This window comes from Electrona antarctica (assembly GCF_951216825.1).
Source record: "Electrona antarctica genome assembly, chromosome: 4".
Classification (NCBI taxonomy): domain Eukaryota; kingdom Metazoa; phylum Chordata; class Actinopteri; order Myctophiformes; family Myctophidae; genus Electrona; species Electrona antarctica.
This window is the reverse complement of record NC_136809.1, coordinates 24,206,673-24,225,936: the sequence shown is the minus strand read 5'-3', so window position 1 is coordinate 24,225,936 and position 19,264 is coordinate 24,206,673. Positions and strand designations below refer to the sequence as shown.

At 43.9% G+C, this 19,264-nt stretch overlaps 1 protein-coding gene across 1 annotated transcript; it reads right to left on the bottom strand.

Annotated features, from left to right (window-relative positions):
• Window positions 1-1,094: 1,094 nt before the first annotated feature.
• Window positions 1,095-17,876, bottom strand: LOC306922485 (voltage-dependent calcium channel gamma-1 subunit-like). Its single transcript, XM_079500127.1, has 4 exons — window positions 17,206-17,876; window positions 6,076-6,150; window positions 2,866-3,018; window positions 1,095-1,413 (listed from the first exon to the last, which is right to left on the bottom strand). The coding sequence occupies exons 1-4, from the start codon at window positions 17,432-17,434 to the stop codon at window positions 1,181-1,183; spliced, it is 690 nt and encodes a 229-aa protein (XP_079356253.1). The 5' UTR covers window positions 17,435-17,876; the 3' UTR covers window positions 1,095-1,180.
• Between the last annotated feature and the right edge of the window lie 1,388 nt (window positions 17,877-19,264).

Below are 19,264 nucleotides of genomic sequence, written 5' to 3'. Positions count from 1 at the left end.
GTACCCTGGCTGAAGGTGTGCGATGGGACACCAGTGGGCAACTTAAAGGTTTTAGTCCCCCAAACATATCTACAGATATTTCTGTATGACTTTGGTTTCCGTTGCGACATTAAGTAAAAGAAACAAGTCTGAGACATTGTGTGTGCACCTGCTAGAACTGAACCCTTTCAGAATGTCTGTCTGGGTGTTTAGCATTCAAGCACGCACACACACCCCTGCTAGTGTGCAATCACTCCCACTAGACTCATCATGCAGGCCTTTTCTCATGAACCCCAATTTGAAGTGTGGTCACGTGTCCGTGAGAGGAATACATTTGAAGGTGCTGATCTGTATGAATGTCAAAAGGCTACATTTGTACTGAAGCTATCTGAACATGTTCACTATTCTATTAATTATATTTCAAAATGTGTGTGTGGCAATGTTATTGTTAATCATTGTTAATGTTATTCCCTGCCATGCATGGTGACAGACAGCAACCCTGGGTCAAGTTGCACCATGTAAATTATGCTTTGTCTGTTTTTTGAAGCATGATTGTAGCACCAAAGGTGGAATAGGCCTATCTCACAGCCCCCTTTCCACGCCCCCTTCCGGTAGATAGTGGTGTCATTTAACATTAGCATTTACACGTTTTTTTCTCTGGAGAATCTAAGTACATTTCCTAATGTAAAAATGTGACAGACCAATATTATTATGAAGCAAACAAGATGGTAAATCAGCTCGAACAGATAGAACAAACCTTACCTTGAGAAAACAAAAGTTGTAGACTTCTTAAATTACCTCTGTTAACATGTAGTGTCTATGGAGTGACGTCACGCTATCACCACTAACGCGGAAAGCGGGCGTATTAAGGGGGGCGGGGAAATTCTGTGAGATAGGCCTATTAGCTACATATGGGTAATTCAGGTAATTTGCCAATCTGAAACTGGTACTAGGCCTACTGACTTTCTGTAATTGTGTAATATCTAAGACATGATATTGCATTTGCAATTTTCAACATAGCCTATTCATAATACAGGATGAGATTAAAATAGGACACTCCAAATGTAAGATCTTCCACACTTGATGATTGTGTTCGCGTAACCGTAGGGTGGTGAATTGGATATCTGCGATAAAAACCAGTCTCGTAGTCCTCCCCAGCATCCTTGATCCCTCCCGTCGCCTTCCTCACGCTGTGCCTTCATCACTCCACTTGCTCTGGCTCGGCATCCATGCAGGTCTCCCAGGCGTTGCGGGGCATCTGCGGCATGGCGAGCACGAACAAGGTGAGGCCTGCGAGGAACTGGAGGACAAAGCCGGAACAGGCACAGGCGAAAGACCAGGAGTAGTCGTACTCGATCCAGATGGTCTCCGTGCTCTCGATCATGCGCTTGACCGACTGCCGCATGACCTCCAGCGAGATGAAGGCGCAGAGACCTGAAATCAGGAGGGGGGAAATTGAGAAGTGATAGCTGCAGGTCATGCTTGAACATAGTCTACATGTTGCGAGGGAAAATGTATCATTCAGAATCAGTGGACTGTGGACATGTCATGCTGTTCTTATCAAAAGCCAATATCTTTTCCAGTTGATATTGATAATATAATTTACATCTATGAATGCATAGAATCTGTGTCAGTCTGTCTGTCTGTTCTAAGCATAGGAGCACGTTTGAGGATCGTCCGACCGATCAACTTCAAAGTTCAAACCTGTTATGTGGCCAACGTCTGCCAAGCACTCAAAGGTGTGTTCGCCGAGTGGGAATTCTGTCAGGTTGACACAGGTGTTCAGAAACGAAAATCACCACATTTCTGTATCTGTCTGTCTGTGTTCTAGGGGTGGTGGCGGCGGTGGCTTAGGGGTAGGGTGGCTGGAGCACGCCCCCAGCACCCACAGCATCACCAGCGGGAATCGAACCCAGGACCTTCTAGCTGTGAGGCGACAGCACTACCGACTGTGCCACCGTGACCCCCATTTTCAGCACATCTTTGTATCCTCTCTAATGCTCATTATAATATGGTATACCATTTCTGTCTATTGGCTCCGAGGAGAGTTTTGGACAGTTCAGAAACCTGCCTATGAGTGACATCATCGCTAGGCAGGATTGGTCGTTTCAAACTATTGAAATTATTATTATTTCATTGAGACACTTCAGCTCAGATTGACCATAAACCATTTATTGCAAAGCTAGTGCATGTTAGTATGGCGGTGTGGCTCTACTCATGTGATATCAGATAATCTGCGTACCGAGACACAGGTCTGATATCACATTTGATATCTCCTATTATCTGTGCACTGAGACACAGCTCTGATATCAACGACCCCCCCAGAGCAGACCCTGGTGGTAGGTAGGCAGGTTTCTGAACTGTCCACAGCCTAGCAGTGAGACACACAGAGTATAGGCAGGTTTCTGAACTGTCCACAGCCTAGCAGTGAGACACACAGAGTATAGGCAGGTTTCTGAACTGTCCACAGCCTAGCAGTGAGACACACAGATTAAACATTCATGTCACTGGTGGTAGGTAGGCAGGTTTCTGAACTGTCCACAGCCTAGCAGTGAGACACACAGAATAAAGGCAGGTTTCTGAACTGTCCACAGCCTAGCAGTGAGACACGCAGAGTAAAGCGGAAGTTGCCATCTATTAATAAGCAAGTGAGGTCTGTGAGGTCCAATAAACATACGGTTGAACGTTTAACGTTCAACTGTCTGCAGCTAATTGAAATGTAACAAACTGCTTCAAGAATTCACACAGTAGTGTGTGTGTGTGTGTGTGTGTGTGTGTGTGTGTGTGTGTGTGTGTGTGTGTGTGTGTGTGCGTGCGTGCGTGCGTGCGTGCGTGCGTGCGTAGGTGCGTGCGTGCGTGCGTGCGTGCGTGCGTGTGTTTATTCACCTGCAAATGCATAAAACATGCCAGCAGGTTTGAGCAGGTAGTCCCTTCTTTTGCCTTTGCCTTTGCCTGTACATGAGCCCATTACACAAAGAATGCCCAGGAACATGAAGAACAAACTGAAGATGGAGATGGCAGCAGCAGAGATGTTGTACTCTGAAGAGAAACAAGAAGAACATAGGGTGGACAATGTAAGTAACAATCTAAAGGCCAGACTGCACCAATGCAACTATAGTCACAGCTCATTGGAACAATGAATGACCAAGTGAATAGAAAAAACACAAATGAAAAGTATGTCATGACATCACAGGTAAATCCTTAACCGTTGAGCTTTTGGGCCTGTGGCTCCCCGGCTATATGTGGCTGCATATGACAGGAACAGCCCGTGACATATGATAACTTTACTATACTATTGGCAAACCACATCAGAATACAGCAGTTTTATAGGCACTGTGTCAAGATCCAACATTCCACACACTTGTATAAGCATTATGACAAAACAAAATAAAAAGCTTTTCTTGAATCTAAACTTCTAAGACCACCTGTCTCTGCATAAAATCACTGATAGTGGAAGGTGTCAGCATAGAAGAGTATAATAATATTATTCATGTGTTCTTGTTGTCGTTGATGTTGTATCTGTATGAATTACAGTATAGTAATAATAGTTAGGCTCTTTATATTTTCACCAACATGTTTAATCTCAACAATGTGTGCACTTCAGTGGCAGGCTATAGTGTTTGAATAGCGTCATCATAAAATTATAGATAACACGATTATAAGAACACGGTATGTAGGTCTCGGGCAGGGGGAGAAAGGGAAAAAGAAAGAATAAAAAACAAAGTCCTATCTACATTTTGTGCATCGCATCCATCCATCCATCCAGTATACACATGAGGTTAGACATAAGGTGCATAAGCACTGTACTGTTCATGATATAGACATTTTGGTGCAAGAACTAGCGCCTTGTACATGTACATTCTTAATATTACAAGCTTTCTGTAGCCTATGTGTCTGCTTAATCTTGCACCATATGTTTTATAATGGCAGTTGACAGGAGGATAGACCTATACCTTTTTACTTAAATTCCCGTTGGCTTAAAGCCAGCCATCACGGTTCCAGTAAAATGCTTTGACAGTGATGAGGGGTATGAGGCTAGTCTTTGATGTGCAGCACGCTGGCTTTTGGAACCCTGTCCAGGGCCAGCTGGGACAGGCACTCCTCTGGGGAAGGCCATCTTCTGCTGGCGGGGTGAGGAGGATGGGCAGCACTAACCTGCACTTTCCTTAGAGTGCAAATTGAGAGATTGGTTGCCTGAAGAGCATTTATTTTTACACCCCGGGGACAAAACTCAAAGTTTCTCAACATCAAAATCAGTGTATAAATACATGCGTGGTTAGATGGTGGGAAAACCCTTGGACAAACCAGAAGTTTTATATTGGGGCAAACCATGGCAATAAGTTGCTGTATTATTTTTAAGTGTCCTTTTAGTGCACTCGCAGTGGCATACTGAGCATAGCTGTACTGTACACTGACTGCTTGGATGGGTCCACCATTGAAATGTGTTCTTTCATTTTAAGGCTATGCCTTGCCTTCATGTTATAGCCAAATTGCTCACTCAAGAGTGAATACTGCAGTAAACCCAGCAATTTACTTGCCTTGGGAGCTATAGCCTGTGTTTGTATGCTGGATTGCAGGGATGCAGGGGGGTTGTCGTCCGCCGCATATGCTTAAATATGATATCTCATAGTTTGCTTTGTAGCCTGTGTGTGTGTGTGTGTGTGTGTGTGTGTGTGTGTGTGTGTGTGTGTGTGTGTGTGTGTGTGTGTGTGTGTGTGTGTCAGTGTGTGTGTGTGTGTGTGTGTGCGTGCGTGCGTGCGTGCGTGCGTGCGTGCGTGCGTGCGTGCGTGCGTGCGTGCGTGCGTGCTCTCTACTGTACCACGACCATTCAATCTTTATATTTTTATAGCGGCCAGTTGTGTGACTGACCTCAACTGTGTCTGGGGAGGTCTTTGTCTGCTGGCTAAGGATTGTGTGACATATGGTTTTGACATATAGCTACTCTTACTTAAACAAGGTTTACACAAAATATCAGCAGACCATTTTCTCTTTAAATGCGAAATAATTTACGTTAAATGTCCTATGTCATGCTGCAAACTATTCTGGTAGATTGATTCTAAACAAGATACAGGAAATAAGAGACATTACTCCACTGTCCATGGATAAACATGGTCGGTTACCCAAATAAGTCTATGGTTTAGGCATCCTATGTATAAATCTATTTCAAAGACAATGCATTGCAGTTATAACTCAACTAGAACTGCACTCTGTCGAGTGCAGTTCTTTTTTATGCGTATGCTCAGAGGTACTAGATATTGATGGTGACGTAATTAAGATATGTATCAATGCCGGGTTATAACTGGCTTTTGATCGTGACGTAATAAAGATAGGTTTCAGATTACATACATGTATACATACAGACATTACCTTTAATTCACTCGACACTGAAACATATCCTAATTACGTCACCATCGACAGCCAGTTATAACCCGACATTGAAACATATCTTAATTACGTCACCATCAACATCTAGTATATATACCTCCGAGCATACGCATTAAAAAGACAGCACGACCACAATACTTGCACGCTCTGCTTGCGCAAGTATATACTAGAAAGGCGCAATTCTGGGGAATTGCAAGTGTGGTTGCACCGACAATCCCAAGCTTTGAGTCTTGCATACAGTAAGTACATTATGATGATGATGTATTAACCCACATGACATCACAGGGTCCCTAAAAGGTTTATACGGAATAAAGTTGTGTCCCTATACGTCCATATAGATATATGGGCATATTGGTCGGATTGGTGTGCAACCTAGACCTGTGTGAGGTGCGATACGACACCAACTCTAGATGTGTGTATAGGGCCCAAATCTCTCGTTCATTCATTCAATGTTACAACTTGTTCAGGATCATATGTGATCCTGAACGGATATTTTGAAATCCATGTTTTTTGTTCCATGAATGCATGCTAAAAAGGAAAACTCAACATGGTTTGGAAACATTGATGTGTTTTTACATAATGTGTGTATTGATTTATATTCATCCATCCTTCTGTTATGCAAACAATAGGCTGCTGCTCTGCCAAAATACAACAATACAAAACGACCACTGCATGTGTTTGCATATAGATGAAATGTAAAACAATCCATACCTTTTTGTGTTTTATAATCCAGAATCTCACTATCTTCTCCAGGAGTGAAGTGCCTGAAGTAAGTACAGTTCTCCTCTGTGAAACAAGAGAGAATCTAGGTTGGTTCAATAGTTCTTGGATACATTCTGCGTAATTCCATTTATCACGCTACTGTGTGCCAGTAATGCCGCTAATGTGGCTCAAAATCATTAAAGTGACATAACAATGTGCAGTTGATCACATTGATACAATATGCATGTATACAAGTAATGTCTATACTATAAAATCAGTATTATACACATTAGTACAATTAAAAAACATTCTCAAGAAGAAATGTCTTCGTAACCCACACAAAGCACATGTTTTCATGACGATTCAGACATTCACCATGTTTTCTTTTGCAGCAAAACATCCTTTTTGTCCTTTTCTCTTCAGATGAGTAAGGCTGGGGCCAAGGCTACCTTTTTGGTATGCGGTCAGGTTTACGCTTGGCTCAGGGAAGAGGATGTGTATATTTTTGTCTATTGAAATGCCTTTCTACTGTAGGCCTACTGTACCAAATTCATTGTAATGACTGCATAAATTGTAGCCTGAATAATTTCAATAAAGTTTATTTAAAAAGGAAGAGGATGCCCCTGCCATGGATAGTACACCGTGGGCACCGTTGGAGGTGTGACAGTCCTAGCAGGAAGACCATCATTCTGTATGAAATAATGTCTAATGTATTTCTCACTGCATCTTCTGCAGTTGCTTTACATGCGATTCTTGAATGTCCTTTCAGTGATTTGGGTGATTTGGAAAACCCCCCGGTCCGCCCCGGTAACAAGATGTGCAAATGTACACACTACAGTGGGGGGACACGCGACAGGCCAACAGCACACACACCAAGGCCCGCCCCCGCTCGATCACGGTTGGTGGAAGGCCCCTCTCTATCCTGATTGGATGAAGGCTTTGCCACCTAGCCAAAAACGAAACCTAAGGTTTTTTGACCCCCAGGGGTTAACTGGGGACAGGGAGGAACTCCTTATATGGTCAACACACTCTATAGTAGGGGGGATTATCACAACAAAACAAAAAAAGAAGTGATATTTGAATTAAGTAAAATCACTGAATATACCTTTAATGCTGGGTTGTCACTCTATCTGCCAAAGCAAATTCTGCATAATGAAACTCGTGACTATTAGTGTTTCTAATTTTATGTTCTGTTTCTCATACTTTAATGCTCCCCCCTGCACACCAAAGGACTTAAGATAATGTTACTGCTAACATTTATGCCACTGGATCCGTCTTTATTTAAGGTACAGTACCGTGGTAATGGTAGTCATCTTGTTGACTTTGTTCAATGCATAAAGTGCTAAACCTTCGGTATTTGTCTATAGACCCAAGCAAAGCCATCCTGGTTTATGGGATCACACAGTGAGGTTGTGCGGTGCACTAGTCTTTGAAGGCATGCCCAAAGTACCATATGAAGGAATCTTTCACTGGTGTGGAGAGGGGTTTGGAACTTTGGATTCCCATCAAATCCTCAGCGCATGTCACTTAGGCCTATTGCATGCTTGTGTGCTTGCAGTTGCAGATGGGGGTTTGAAATAAATAGCATACATGATAGCATACTGCAGCAAGTTTATTGGTTTGATCAACAGAGATAAACAAATCTGGAACTACGCTTCATGGGGAAGAAAAAATACTCAAAACCCAAAACATTATCGTCATACTTTGGATTTGGCTTCTCACATACATACATACTACACTGTATACTGTATACTGTACACGCACGCGCACGCACGCACACACACACGCACGCACGCACGCACGCACGCACGCACGCACGCACGCACGCACGCACGCACGCACGCACGCACGCACACACACACACACACACACACACACACACACACACACATACTCTGTACATAGGCCATACATACAGTACACACACACACACACATACTCTGTACATAGGCCATACATACACACACACACACATACTCTGTACATATGTAGGCCATACATATGTGTACGTACTGTACATACAGTACATACCGTACATACATTACATACCAGTAAGACGCTTGAGGGCGAGAAGCGACCTCGCCCTAAAGAGCGAGGTTGCGTGCACGCATCCACCTCGTTGACGGCAGACTGCTGGGCGAGCGCTGGCGCTTTGGCATGGGGGGTCAGATCAACATGGAATGAATTCTGTACTGGCCATATAAGGAGCCTGTCTTGAGTGTACAGGGTTTGATGAGGTCAGATCAACATGTGGAATGTCAGAACAGGTCAGCTCCATACAGTACTGTATATGGAGAGATCTAAGGGCGGTATTCATTTTCGAGCCTGTTGAGAACTCTGGTTTTCGCCAGCTGCCGGGCACTAATAACTTTGGGGCAGAACCGTCTAGAGTTTGAATGGACAGGTATCAGTAAAAAGGGAGTAATCGAGGAAGGACAGATGGGGAAGGATCAACACATTGAATGTCAGAACAGGTTCTGACATAGGCTACCGTATATCCATATATGGAGATCTAAGGGTTTGAGGTCAGATGTAGAGTTGCTGGCCAATTTTGATGACATCAGGGATCACCATATATGGGCTTAACTGTGACAGCAGGATGCATTTACTATGACATCAGGGTCTCCACACTTCCTACTGTGATGATGTCACATGATGTCATGAGACCTGGACACCATATATGGTGCCTGACACACACTGGTGCCCGACACACTGACGGGAAATGCGCGATTCCATAGTTAACTGTGACCTTCGGTCGCAATAAACATATCGTTCTTAATCTCGCTTCTCATCTACTGTACTCTCAGCAGCATGGCACATGCCTCAAGATGCTTTCATGTGGAAGTACAGATGTTGCTAAGTACTGCATGTTACAGTATCACATCTGTGCTAGAGCATGATGGTCCATGCTGGGATAATCATAATAGCAGTTTCCCCAAGAACCCATAGCAATGTATTACAAGGGTTGCCCTTCTACGGCAATGCAGTGTAGAGTATGTGACACTCACACAATTGCATGTTTGTTATAATATTTCTAAATGATTCCATGGAAGGCTCAATTAGAGGCACATGTGATACTTATGTATCACATGTGCCCCTCAGGGCACAGGTCTCCACCAGGATAGGAGTGTTTTTTGTGGCATTTGTTCCTCAGCCTAGTGGGAATATGCGTGTGCACATTTTTTTTGTTTTGCTTTTGTGCCTTTATTGATAGTTACAGTGAAGACAGACAGGAAAGAGGGAGAGAGAGAAGTGGAGAGACGTGCAGCAAAGGTCATCATGAACAGGACTCGAACACGCACGCTGTCAGGCAAGAGCCTAGGTAAAAACACGAATAGAGTTGTTATAGCGCCACCATGAGGCTTGTTTAATAATTTTCAAGTGGCATTTCTTCCTCAACCTATAGGAGGAATGTGCGTGCAAAATTTCGCGGAAATCACACAATGTGTTCATGAGTTGTTGCATTTTGTTCTAAACGGAGCACTCCTGCAAACTTTGGGAGGCAATCTTAGCCAATCAGGTAGAAAAATCGGAAAAACCTGTTTCGTTTAATGGCTGTAGAGAGACTGTGTAGGGCACTGTAGGCTACCAATTTGCGTGATGTTTGGACAAAATCTGTAGGTGTACTGTCAACATCATGTTTTTGTGGAGAATTTGGGGCTGAGGTTCAGCTCTGGCATCCAGCACGCACGCACGCACGCACGCACGCACACACACACACACACACACACGGACGCACGGACGGAAGCAGTACAAAACTAGAAAAAGTGCCCTTCCGGGCACAGGTCTCCACCAGGAGGATAGGAGTGTGTGTGATGTTTTCTTCATTTTGTTGAGGAAATGCAGAGCCAGATCACTCATAGCATCTCTGAGGATAGAATTCTGGATGAGCAGGATATGTGCAGCATTTTGTACAAAACGGGCCACTCCTGAAAACTTTGGAAGGCAATTTTAGCCAATCAGTGTACAATCTGAGAAATCCAACAGACTCGTCTTGATCACATGACTACAGAGATCATGTGTACCGATTGCCATTTCTTCATACGCCTTTGATGGCAATTGGATGATTTGAGGCATTTTGTTCCAAAAATGTGTTTTGCAAAAATCAACCTGTTGGTGGCGCTATAACAGGCCAATGTGAAAAGGGTGGGATATATTCCTCAGCCTAGTAAGAAAAAGTGTGAAAGATTTCACGTAAATTGCATGCTGCGTTCATGATTTGAGGCTATTGTTCAAAACGGGGCAATCTTGCAAACTGTGAAAGCCAATTATAGCCAATTAGGATGGAATATGAAATATCGGACAGATCCGACTTGAGCACATGACCATAGAGATACTGTGTAACGATTTGTGAGATTTTTGGACAGAATCTGGAGGAGTAATATCAAAAAATGTGTTTTACAAAAGTCGTCCTCCTGGTGGCGCTATAAAAGGCAGATGCGGAAAATGCAGGTCAAAGGTTTGTCCTTGGCCTCTAGGGAGTGTGCATGCAATGTTTCACGCAGATCGGTGCAGTTGTAGGTAAAAAATGTGAAAAGCTGCCTCATGGTGGCGCTATAACAGGCCGTTCTGGAAAATGTGGGGCAGAGGTTCATCGTTGGCATCCAGGGAGTGTGTGTGCAAAGTTTGGCATCGGCCGGGTTAACGGTGCCGGAGATTAGCTGTACACAGACGGACGGAAGGAAGGACGGACGGACAGACACACACACGGACGGAGTGCAAAACATACTCTCTCCCCATGCCTTCGGCCTGGTGGAGACAACAACATACTCTCCCCATGCCTTTGGCCTGGTGGAGACAACAACATACTCTCCCCATGCCTTTGGCCTGGTGGAGACAACAACATACTCTCCCCATGCCTTTGGCCTGGTGGAGACAACAACATACTCTCCCCATGCCTTCGGCCTGGTGGAGACAACAACATACTCTCCCCATGCCTTTGGCCTGGTGGAGACAACAACATACTCTCCCCAAGCCTTTGGCCTGGTGGAGACAACAACATACTCTCCCCATGCCTTTGGCCTGGTGGAGACAACATCATACTCTCCCCCTGCCTTTGGCCTGGTGGAGACAACAACATACTCTCCCCATGCCTTTGGCCTGGTGGAGACAACAACATACTCTCCCCATGCCTTTGGCCTGGTGGAGACAACAACATACTCTCCCCATGCCTTTGGCCTGGTGGAGACAACAACATACTCTCCCCATGCCTTCGGCCTGGTGGAGACAACAATATTGTCAAAAAGGACATCTTTTGCAAACTGTTGGAGCTTCTATACTCTGCCTGACGTACATGGAGAGAGGATTTGTTTTTATGAGGACAGCCTGGGAATAGAAAATAAAGTAGTTACTAAGCAACAGGCTCAACTGCTTTTCACACTGACAATGGGCCTATTCACCAACCATTCTTAAGAACAAATTTCTTCTTAAACCCCACTTACCGGTATGCAGTTTTCATGAAGATTCTGACATTCACCAATGTTTTCTTACATGGAATTTGTTCTTAGGTAACAACAGAATTTATACACTCACAAACACAAACAGTGGCCAGGGACATTGCATCAACATCATTGTCTCCACCAGGCCAAAGGCATGGGGAGAGAGTATGTTTTGCACTCCGTCCGTGTGTGTGTGTGTCCGTCCGTCCGTCCGTCCTTCCTTCCGTCCGTCCGTCTGTGTACAGCTAATCTCCGGCACCGTTAACCCGGTCGATGCCAAACTTTGCACACACACTCCCTGGATGCCAACGATGAACCTCTGCCCCACATTTTCCAGAACGGCCTGTTATAGCGCCACCATGAGGCAGCTTTTCACATTTTTTTACCTAAAACTGCACCGATCTGCGTGAAACGTTGCATGCACACTCCCTAGAGGCCAAGGACAAACCTTTGACCTGCATTTTCCGCATCTGCCTTTTATAGCGCCACCAGGAGGCCGACTTTTGTAAAACAAATTTTTTGATATTACTCCTCCAGATTCTGTCCAAAAATCTCACAAATCGTTACACAGTATCTCTATGGTCATGTGCTCAAGTCGGATCTGTCTGATATTTCATATTCCATCCTAATTGGCTATAATTGGCTTTCACAGTTTGCAAGATTGCCCCGTTTTGAACAATAGCCTCAAATCATGAACGCAGCATGCAATTTACGTGAAATCTTTCACACATTTTCTTACTAGGCTGAGGAATATATCCCACCCTTTTCACATTGGCCTGTTATAGCGCCACCAACAGGTTGATTTTTGCAAAACACATTTTTGGAACAAAATGCCTCAAATCATCCAATTGCCATCAAAGGCGTATGAAGAAATGGCAATCGGTACACATGATCTCTGTAGTCATGTGATCAAGACGAGTCTGTTGGATTTCTCAGATTGTACACTGATTGGCTAAGATTGCCTTCCAAAGTTTTCAGGAGTGGCCCGTTTTCTACAAAATGCTGCACATGTCCTGCTCATCCAGAATTCTATCCTCAGAGATGCTATGAGTGATCTGGCTCTGCATTTCCTAAACATTTTGCCAAACATCACACACACTCCTATCCTCCTGGTGGAGACCTGTGCCCGGAAGGGCACTTTTTCTAGTTGACATTGATTTAATATCCACTTACCCTACATAATCGGAATCAATCTAACCCTTAGCACTTGGGCTGCCATAAAATCAGTTTTGTCCCCAATTAGACATCATTCAACTGGTTTCAAGTCAAAAATCACACCCGTGTGGCTTCCCGGAACTTCCAGACCCGCAGGAACGTGCCCAGGGTGCCGGCCCGGTTCTGGCGAGCCGCCCGGATCCAAAACGGTTGAGAAATGACTGAGTTACCATGTGGGGGTCCCCAGGGGGTCCCTCTACTATACTGTACTGTATTGATTTTACAACAGTACTGTATTGATTTTACAACAGTGACACTTGGTTTTGAAAACCAACCAAATGCTATTTTCGTGCTCAGACCCAGGCAGCCAGCCAGCCAGGCAGACACAAAGCTACTTAATGAAGTGGTTGCACCACTAGAGCGCCTCTCACTTCACACCCGTGTGAAGTGAGAGGCGCTCTTATCATCATACAACATCGAGGAGGGAATTCGAGGAGGGAATTTAATATATTAAAGTCTAACTCATGTTGCTATGATTATAGGTGATGTAATGATGATGTAAAACAAACGGTGTCAAAACAAATATTAAATTATCTTTATTGTTAATGGGATTTAATGTTTGTGTTAGGGACGAAACAAACATTAATTTCACTTCATTGTCAATGGCGTTTTTAAAACAAACATTGAACTAAAAACTAACAAAAATCACACCCGAGTGAAGTGAGTGTTGCAACTCCGTGTGGGGGTCCCCGGAACTCCATACCCACAGGAGTCGGGCCGGTTCCAGCGAGCCGCCCCACGTCCGAAACGGTTGAGAAATGACACCGTGTGGGGGTCCCCAGGTGGTGCCTCTACGTACTGTACTGTACTGTCACTCACACCCAAAATCATCATATATAGTATAAGAAGTATAACAAAGTGTAACAATGCCTTGTACAAAGTGATACAAGTATACAGTCAGTTACACCTATAAGGCATTACATTTGTTACATACAATACTGTTGGAATACTTGTCAAACACAGCAGACGTCAATCACGTGTAGGACACAACGCTTTCTACAATAGCTGATACTGAGCAGTACCTTGCTAACTGCTTGGTAGAGGCCAGCCATTTGAAGGCCCCTCACAACCAACTTGTGCACGTGCCCTATAGGCTAGGTTACCAAAGATTAAAAAAAACAATAGTTTATCTAATCCTGTAATCAAAGGTACTTTGATGAGGCAGTATTGCTGAAAATAGAAGGTTTTATTTTCATAAAGTTTATTTAACCTAATCATTTGATAGCCATCAGCGGTTCCTTATGGGGTGAGACTAAAAAAAAAGTCATTTTGGGGGTGAATTATAGATATTTGTCTTATTTAGTGGAGTGAAAGTCATTAAGTATCTAAAAATACAAATAAACTAAAGTAGTACTGATACATACTAAACAAATGTACTCAAGTAAATGTTGTTACTTTCTGTTCACCACTGCATGCCATTGCCTGCAGCATCTGAACATGAGCCTGGCCATAAATGCCCATGGGATTTGCCTCATGTTTAAATCCAGCAGAACCAACATGATTGCATAGAACTAAATTTAAAGAGACTATAGGTCACACAGTGTGTCCAAATAAGGCAAACCAGTGCTTTAATTGGTCCATCCAACCACGCAATCATTCTGTATGGAAAGCCATTTCAGTGTGAGCATTAACCAGACATTGTTGCACCACCTCAGGCAGTGCCATAGGGCAGTGCCCATCCCTGTAGGCTACTTGTATGTTGCCACAGTTACGATGGCGATAAGCCAAAGCTGCTTTTACGTGCTTCATGCCTTCGGCCCCTCCCAGGGAGTGTTACAAATTATTTTAAAGGCTATCGGCCACCCAGAGGTGCAGGTTTAGGGGTTGGTCTTGTGGGAGCGGTTTTCCGGGACACAAGGAGATCGAGAGCTATGCCTGGCTCTCGCAAGTGTCCTTGTCACTCAGGGTTGCTGGGCTTGTGGACACACTTGACTCCCCCTGCGGCTTCCACCCAAGACAGCTGGGTATTTACACAGCCTATATTTGTCCCTTGTCGGTGGTCTGCTGAACACTGAAAAATCACAGATATCTGTTTTTGTGTCTGTGACTGCAATCACTGCACAGTGCACACTTATACTATGGTTATAATTATGACACTGACAGCTCTGTAAGTGACTACACTATATGTTCTTTAACCATATTACTGTATGTGTCAGGGCATAGGCCTATTCCACTGTTGTTTTGTTTTCATTTTATGGTTCTATAAACACACACATTACTCATCACTGAAGTTTATGGAATCAACTCCTGTTGTTTAACTCTCATTATCTGGGTTTTGTCATGAATTGACACAACGCAGGATTGTGACAGCAAAGCTGTTATAGGGATCAAAAGTTAGCACCTTTGCTAAGATGCAAGGGTATATGCTATCCTATGCTACTACAGATAAATGTGCTGGACGTGATGAGATCACTGGACTCCAGAGAAGTCTTGTGCACTGGAATTCCTTGGCAAAGGCTTCTATCAAGGTCATTACATTGCATAAAAGGCTGATGCTATGGTAGCACAACAATCATTTTAATTCTGTGTCTTAGGCGGGCAAATAACAAGCTCAAAGGATTGGGACTTTGAGCTAATTGAGATCTAAAGGTTCATTAAATCATATACTGTATCCTGTACTATATATCACTTCAGTTCTGTAATAAGTCCAATGATATGCTGCTGGGAAACATGGTGACTAATTAATGCAAGCGAAAGACCTAATCAGTCTCATGGCACCATACAGTGATTTTTCTGTGACCTGTGATCAGCACACCAGACATGCCTGGGAACGGAACCCCCAAAGGCAGTTATGTCTGTTCCTGCAACACCCAGCATGGGTTGGGAGTGGTCTAAAAAGTGAGCATGCCACATAAGTTTAGCACATAATATAGTAGCACATCAATTGAATGTTTACCATCAGCTTTAACCTGCCTAATGTCAAAATTATCTGCTACATGCATGCATTATGTTGTGCTACAACTATTGGTTGTTGGTTGTGTAAGCCACCCACAGTATGCTCATACATGTATTGTTCTTTTCCAAGGATGACTTAAGTTCTGAGGTCAACAGCAACAGATTTTGGCTACGTGGAGTTTACTATGGAATTTTCTTCAAGGATATCACAGCAATGTTACATCTTCTCAGGTCCAAGATGTGTATTCAGCACAACTTAAAGCTACTTGAGGGCTATTTTAACACTCCATCAACACTAGTTAATTCTTGATTGAAAAACAACACAATACACAAATATCCTTGTATGCAATGCTTTTGAAACCCCTCCAATGTATGCTAGGGTAAGAATCAAGTAAATCTCTGAAAAAACATTACTGAAATACTGTAATACTGTAGCCTATAATCCCCAGAGCGAAAACGTAATTAGACTTAATTAGAATTTAAAGTGACATTTTATGTATTGAAGAGGTTAAAACTGACACTGACACAGATCTTGAATAGTAGAATTAAAAGTATAGTTTGTTTTTACCACTTGATCGTTTGATTTGTTGCACATTGTTGTTATTTTGTTCATGTCTCGTCTTTTGTGTGGACCCCGGAAAGAATAATCTTCAGTACGATTGGGATCCGTAATAAACAATAATACTTCTAAAAAGCATTAGGGAAAGTAGAGGATGCTCAACACTATACTGTACATAAAAACAAATAATACAAAGATCTGAGAGGGGTATAACGTGTGTATAACACAGTGTAACTCATGAGTAGCCTTATGGAGAGTTTGTTTTGAAAAACCTAATTAGGTTCTTTATAGCATACCAGATTTAAAGCAACCATGTTGGAGGCTCTGTGGCAATCTCACCTGTGTAGGCAAACCATACCCATTGTTGGAGCGACACTAAATTAAATGTGCTGTAAGTGATGTTTGGTTAAAATAAAAAGCATATTATTGTTGTTAAAAATAAAGCTCTATATGCAGTTTTCAGATAAAGAATCCAGATCCTCAAGATTTGGAACTATGTGAATGCACTCTTGTTTCATTAGACAAGCATGCAGGGACACAGAGTGAGAGAGTATGCTGGGTTTATACAAGCAGCAGATGTTATTTACAATTCTCCAACACGTGTATAGCCTAATTCACCTTATATAGTAAATGACTTTAGGTGGGGGTCCACCAAACATTATTAGAAAAGAGATGCTTTGTCCAAACCTCTCTCTTAAATCTCTCTTAATCTTCAGTCAGAGGGAAGTTTGTAGGCTATGGTCATATGACCTGCCCAATGATATTCGGAAGCCCTATTCTTAGAAACCTGACGACTTCTAACTGGGCCGGGTTTCCCCAATGCATAATCTTTAGCTTTTGTAGCTTGTAGCTTTTGGTATTACACAGTCCTAACCTTTTGTATGAGGCCCTTTCTAGCTGTCAGTCAAACAACGCCTTGAGACACCAGCACTAATACTGCAGTGTAGGCTGCAGTATTAGTCACTCAAGTGACCACCAAAGACCACAGGTTGACTCAGCAATGGGCAGCTTTGGGTGTTGTCTATCTCTCACCTCCAGGTAGGCTCAGGGGTCCACAACCGTGTCCCGTGTTCTCGGTCATGTAGATGTACTTCTTACACAGTCTCCACAGGCCAAAGTGGGCCGCCTCGCACGTCTGGTTGTAATGCTCCACATGCGGGCTGAGCACGGCCCAGTAGTCCGTCACCACCGCCGTGAACATGCACGCCATGCCCAACAGGAGCACGGTGATGGTGATGTTTATCTTGGTACGTTTATGCATGCTGTCACTTAGCTGGCGTGCCTCTTAGAAGCTGCTCCTTTTCCTGAGTAAAAAAAGATAAAATAAAAAATAAAAAAAGACCCAAAAGACTCAGCCCCCCCTCCAAAAAAGCAAGGGCTACCCTCAAAGGCCTCGGGGAGATGATGTTGCTTCTGTAGAGACACTCTGGATTCCGTCCTGGAGAGATGAGCGTGTGAGGAGGGAGGGAGGGGGATTTCTCTCCTCAGCAACCACAGCAAGCCTCTTCTTTGTCTATATTATCTCCACTTAAGTTGTCTCTCTTCTTGTCCCTCCGCTGCAAATCTCTGCCTTTGGTTTGAAAGGAAAGGGGCCAGGCTGCTACTACTGTGCCCTAGTTTCAACTCCCCTTCTCCCTGCCCGCTGTCGCACAACTGAGGCGGGGTTGCCAGCTCAGAGCCACAGCTGTTGACATTGATCAAGAAAGTTGATGACCACACGAACTAACTGCCGTGGGCGTCCGCCAGGGCGGGGTGGGGCAGTGGGGGTCTCACGCACGGCTGAGGGTGGGTGCTATAAATGAGAGCAGTGAGTCAAGTTGTTGGGCCGTCCGCCTCTCACGTTACAGCACAGGTGGGGGTGCAAGCGCCACAATAAACCAACTCATGCACGCAGACAGTTCTTTGGAGTTCACATATTACTTTTCCCCACTGTTTGATTTTCTCACTGCTCTTTGTGGTGAGAAGCTGACGTGCACGCACACACGCACGAGCATGCACGCACGCACACGTCAACAGTAAAGACAGCTCATTTCAGCTACTACCAATATCTGCAATTATGTTTCATCCTCACTGCTGTGTTGTTATGTCACACATTACCTTCTTTCTGAAAGAATCACCTGTACAGTTTTATTGACTTCCTCTTCCCAGGACCACCACCCACCACCATCATCCCACCTCTCGCAGGCCTCATTATCAAACTAGGGCAATTTCCCTACAGTAAGCCCATCTCTTATGCATGGTTGCTTTAAGCATTTGGCTGTGGTTGCGGTCCATATTTTCCACATTCGCAGTCCGTATGGCAGGTCAGTATCCAATGTGTTTTCTGATGGCTCCATCCATCTATGGTACTGTAGCTGTTGCATACAGTATATGCCATTGTCTCCTGACTGCTCAGCGAGGCTCTGGCTTTCTAAACTATTTATAAGGAACTAGCTGCATGGATGTGTATAGAGAGCAGCAGTCAGACTCCAGCCCTCTCAACTTGTCCTGAGGGAATGATATTGGCCTTTGGTGAAGCCTGTTGGGCTATGCACAGATCACATTCTGTTTACAACTTGCTTTACATGCTGAGTGCACCAATTTTAATATTGAGTCATCTAAATAAGGTCTTATCGCAACTGCCCTCAAGGGTTAAAACATTGAATTAATCTCTCTCGGTCCCTTTGCCCCGGGACAACAGATGAAATTATAATAAAGTTTAAGTTTAATTGGTCAAATCAACAATAGCTTTCATCTTGTAGCTGGATGTAATATTTCATAGGCATAGTATGATAGTTTTGCACTTCAGTGGAAGCATGCTGCAGAGCACGCACGCACGCACGCGCACACGCACGTGCGCACGCACGCACGCATGCGCGCACGCACGTGCGCGTGTGTAGGCTACGTGCGTGTAGGCTACATTTTTCGGTGGGCTAAGTGTTAAGACATACTTAAATGTATTCATTTACAATATATAGAAAACAAGCAACCAGACGGTTCCATCCCGGGCTCCCCCAGAGTTAGAGTGTCCTTGAGCAAGACACTAAAGGCTCCATTTTCGTCACCGCTAAACCCCTTATCCCTAAACTTCTTTGCTTTTTCTTTTTTTTAC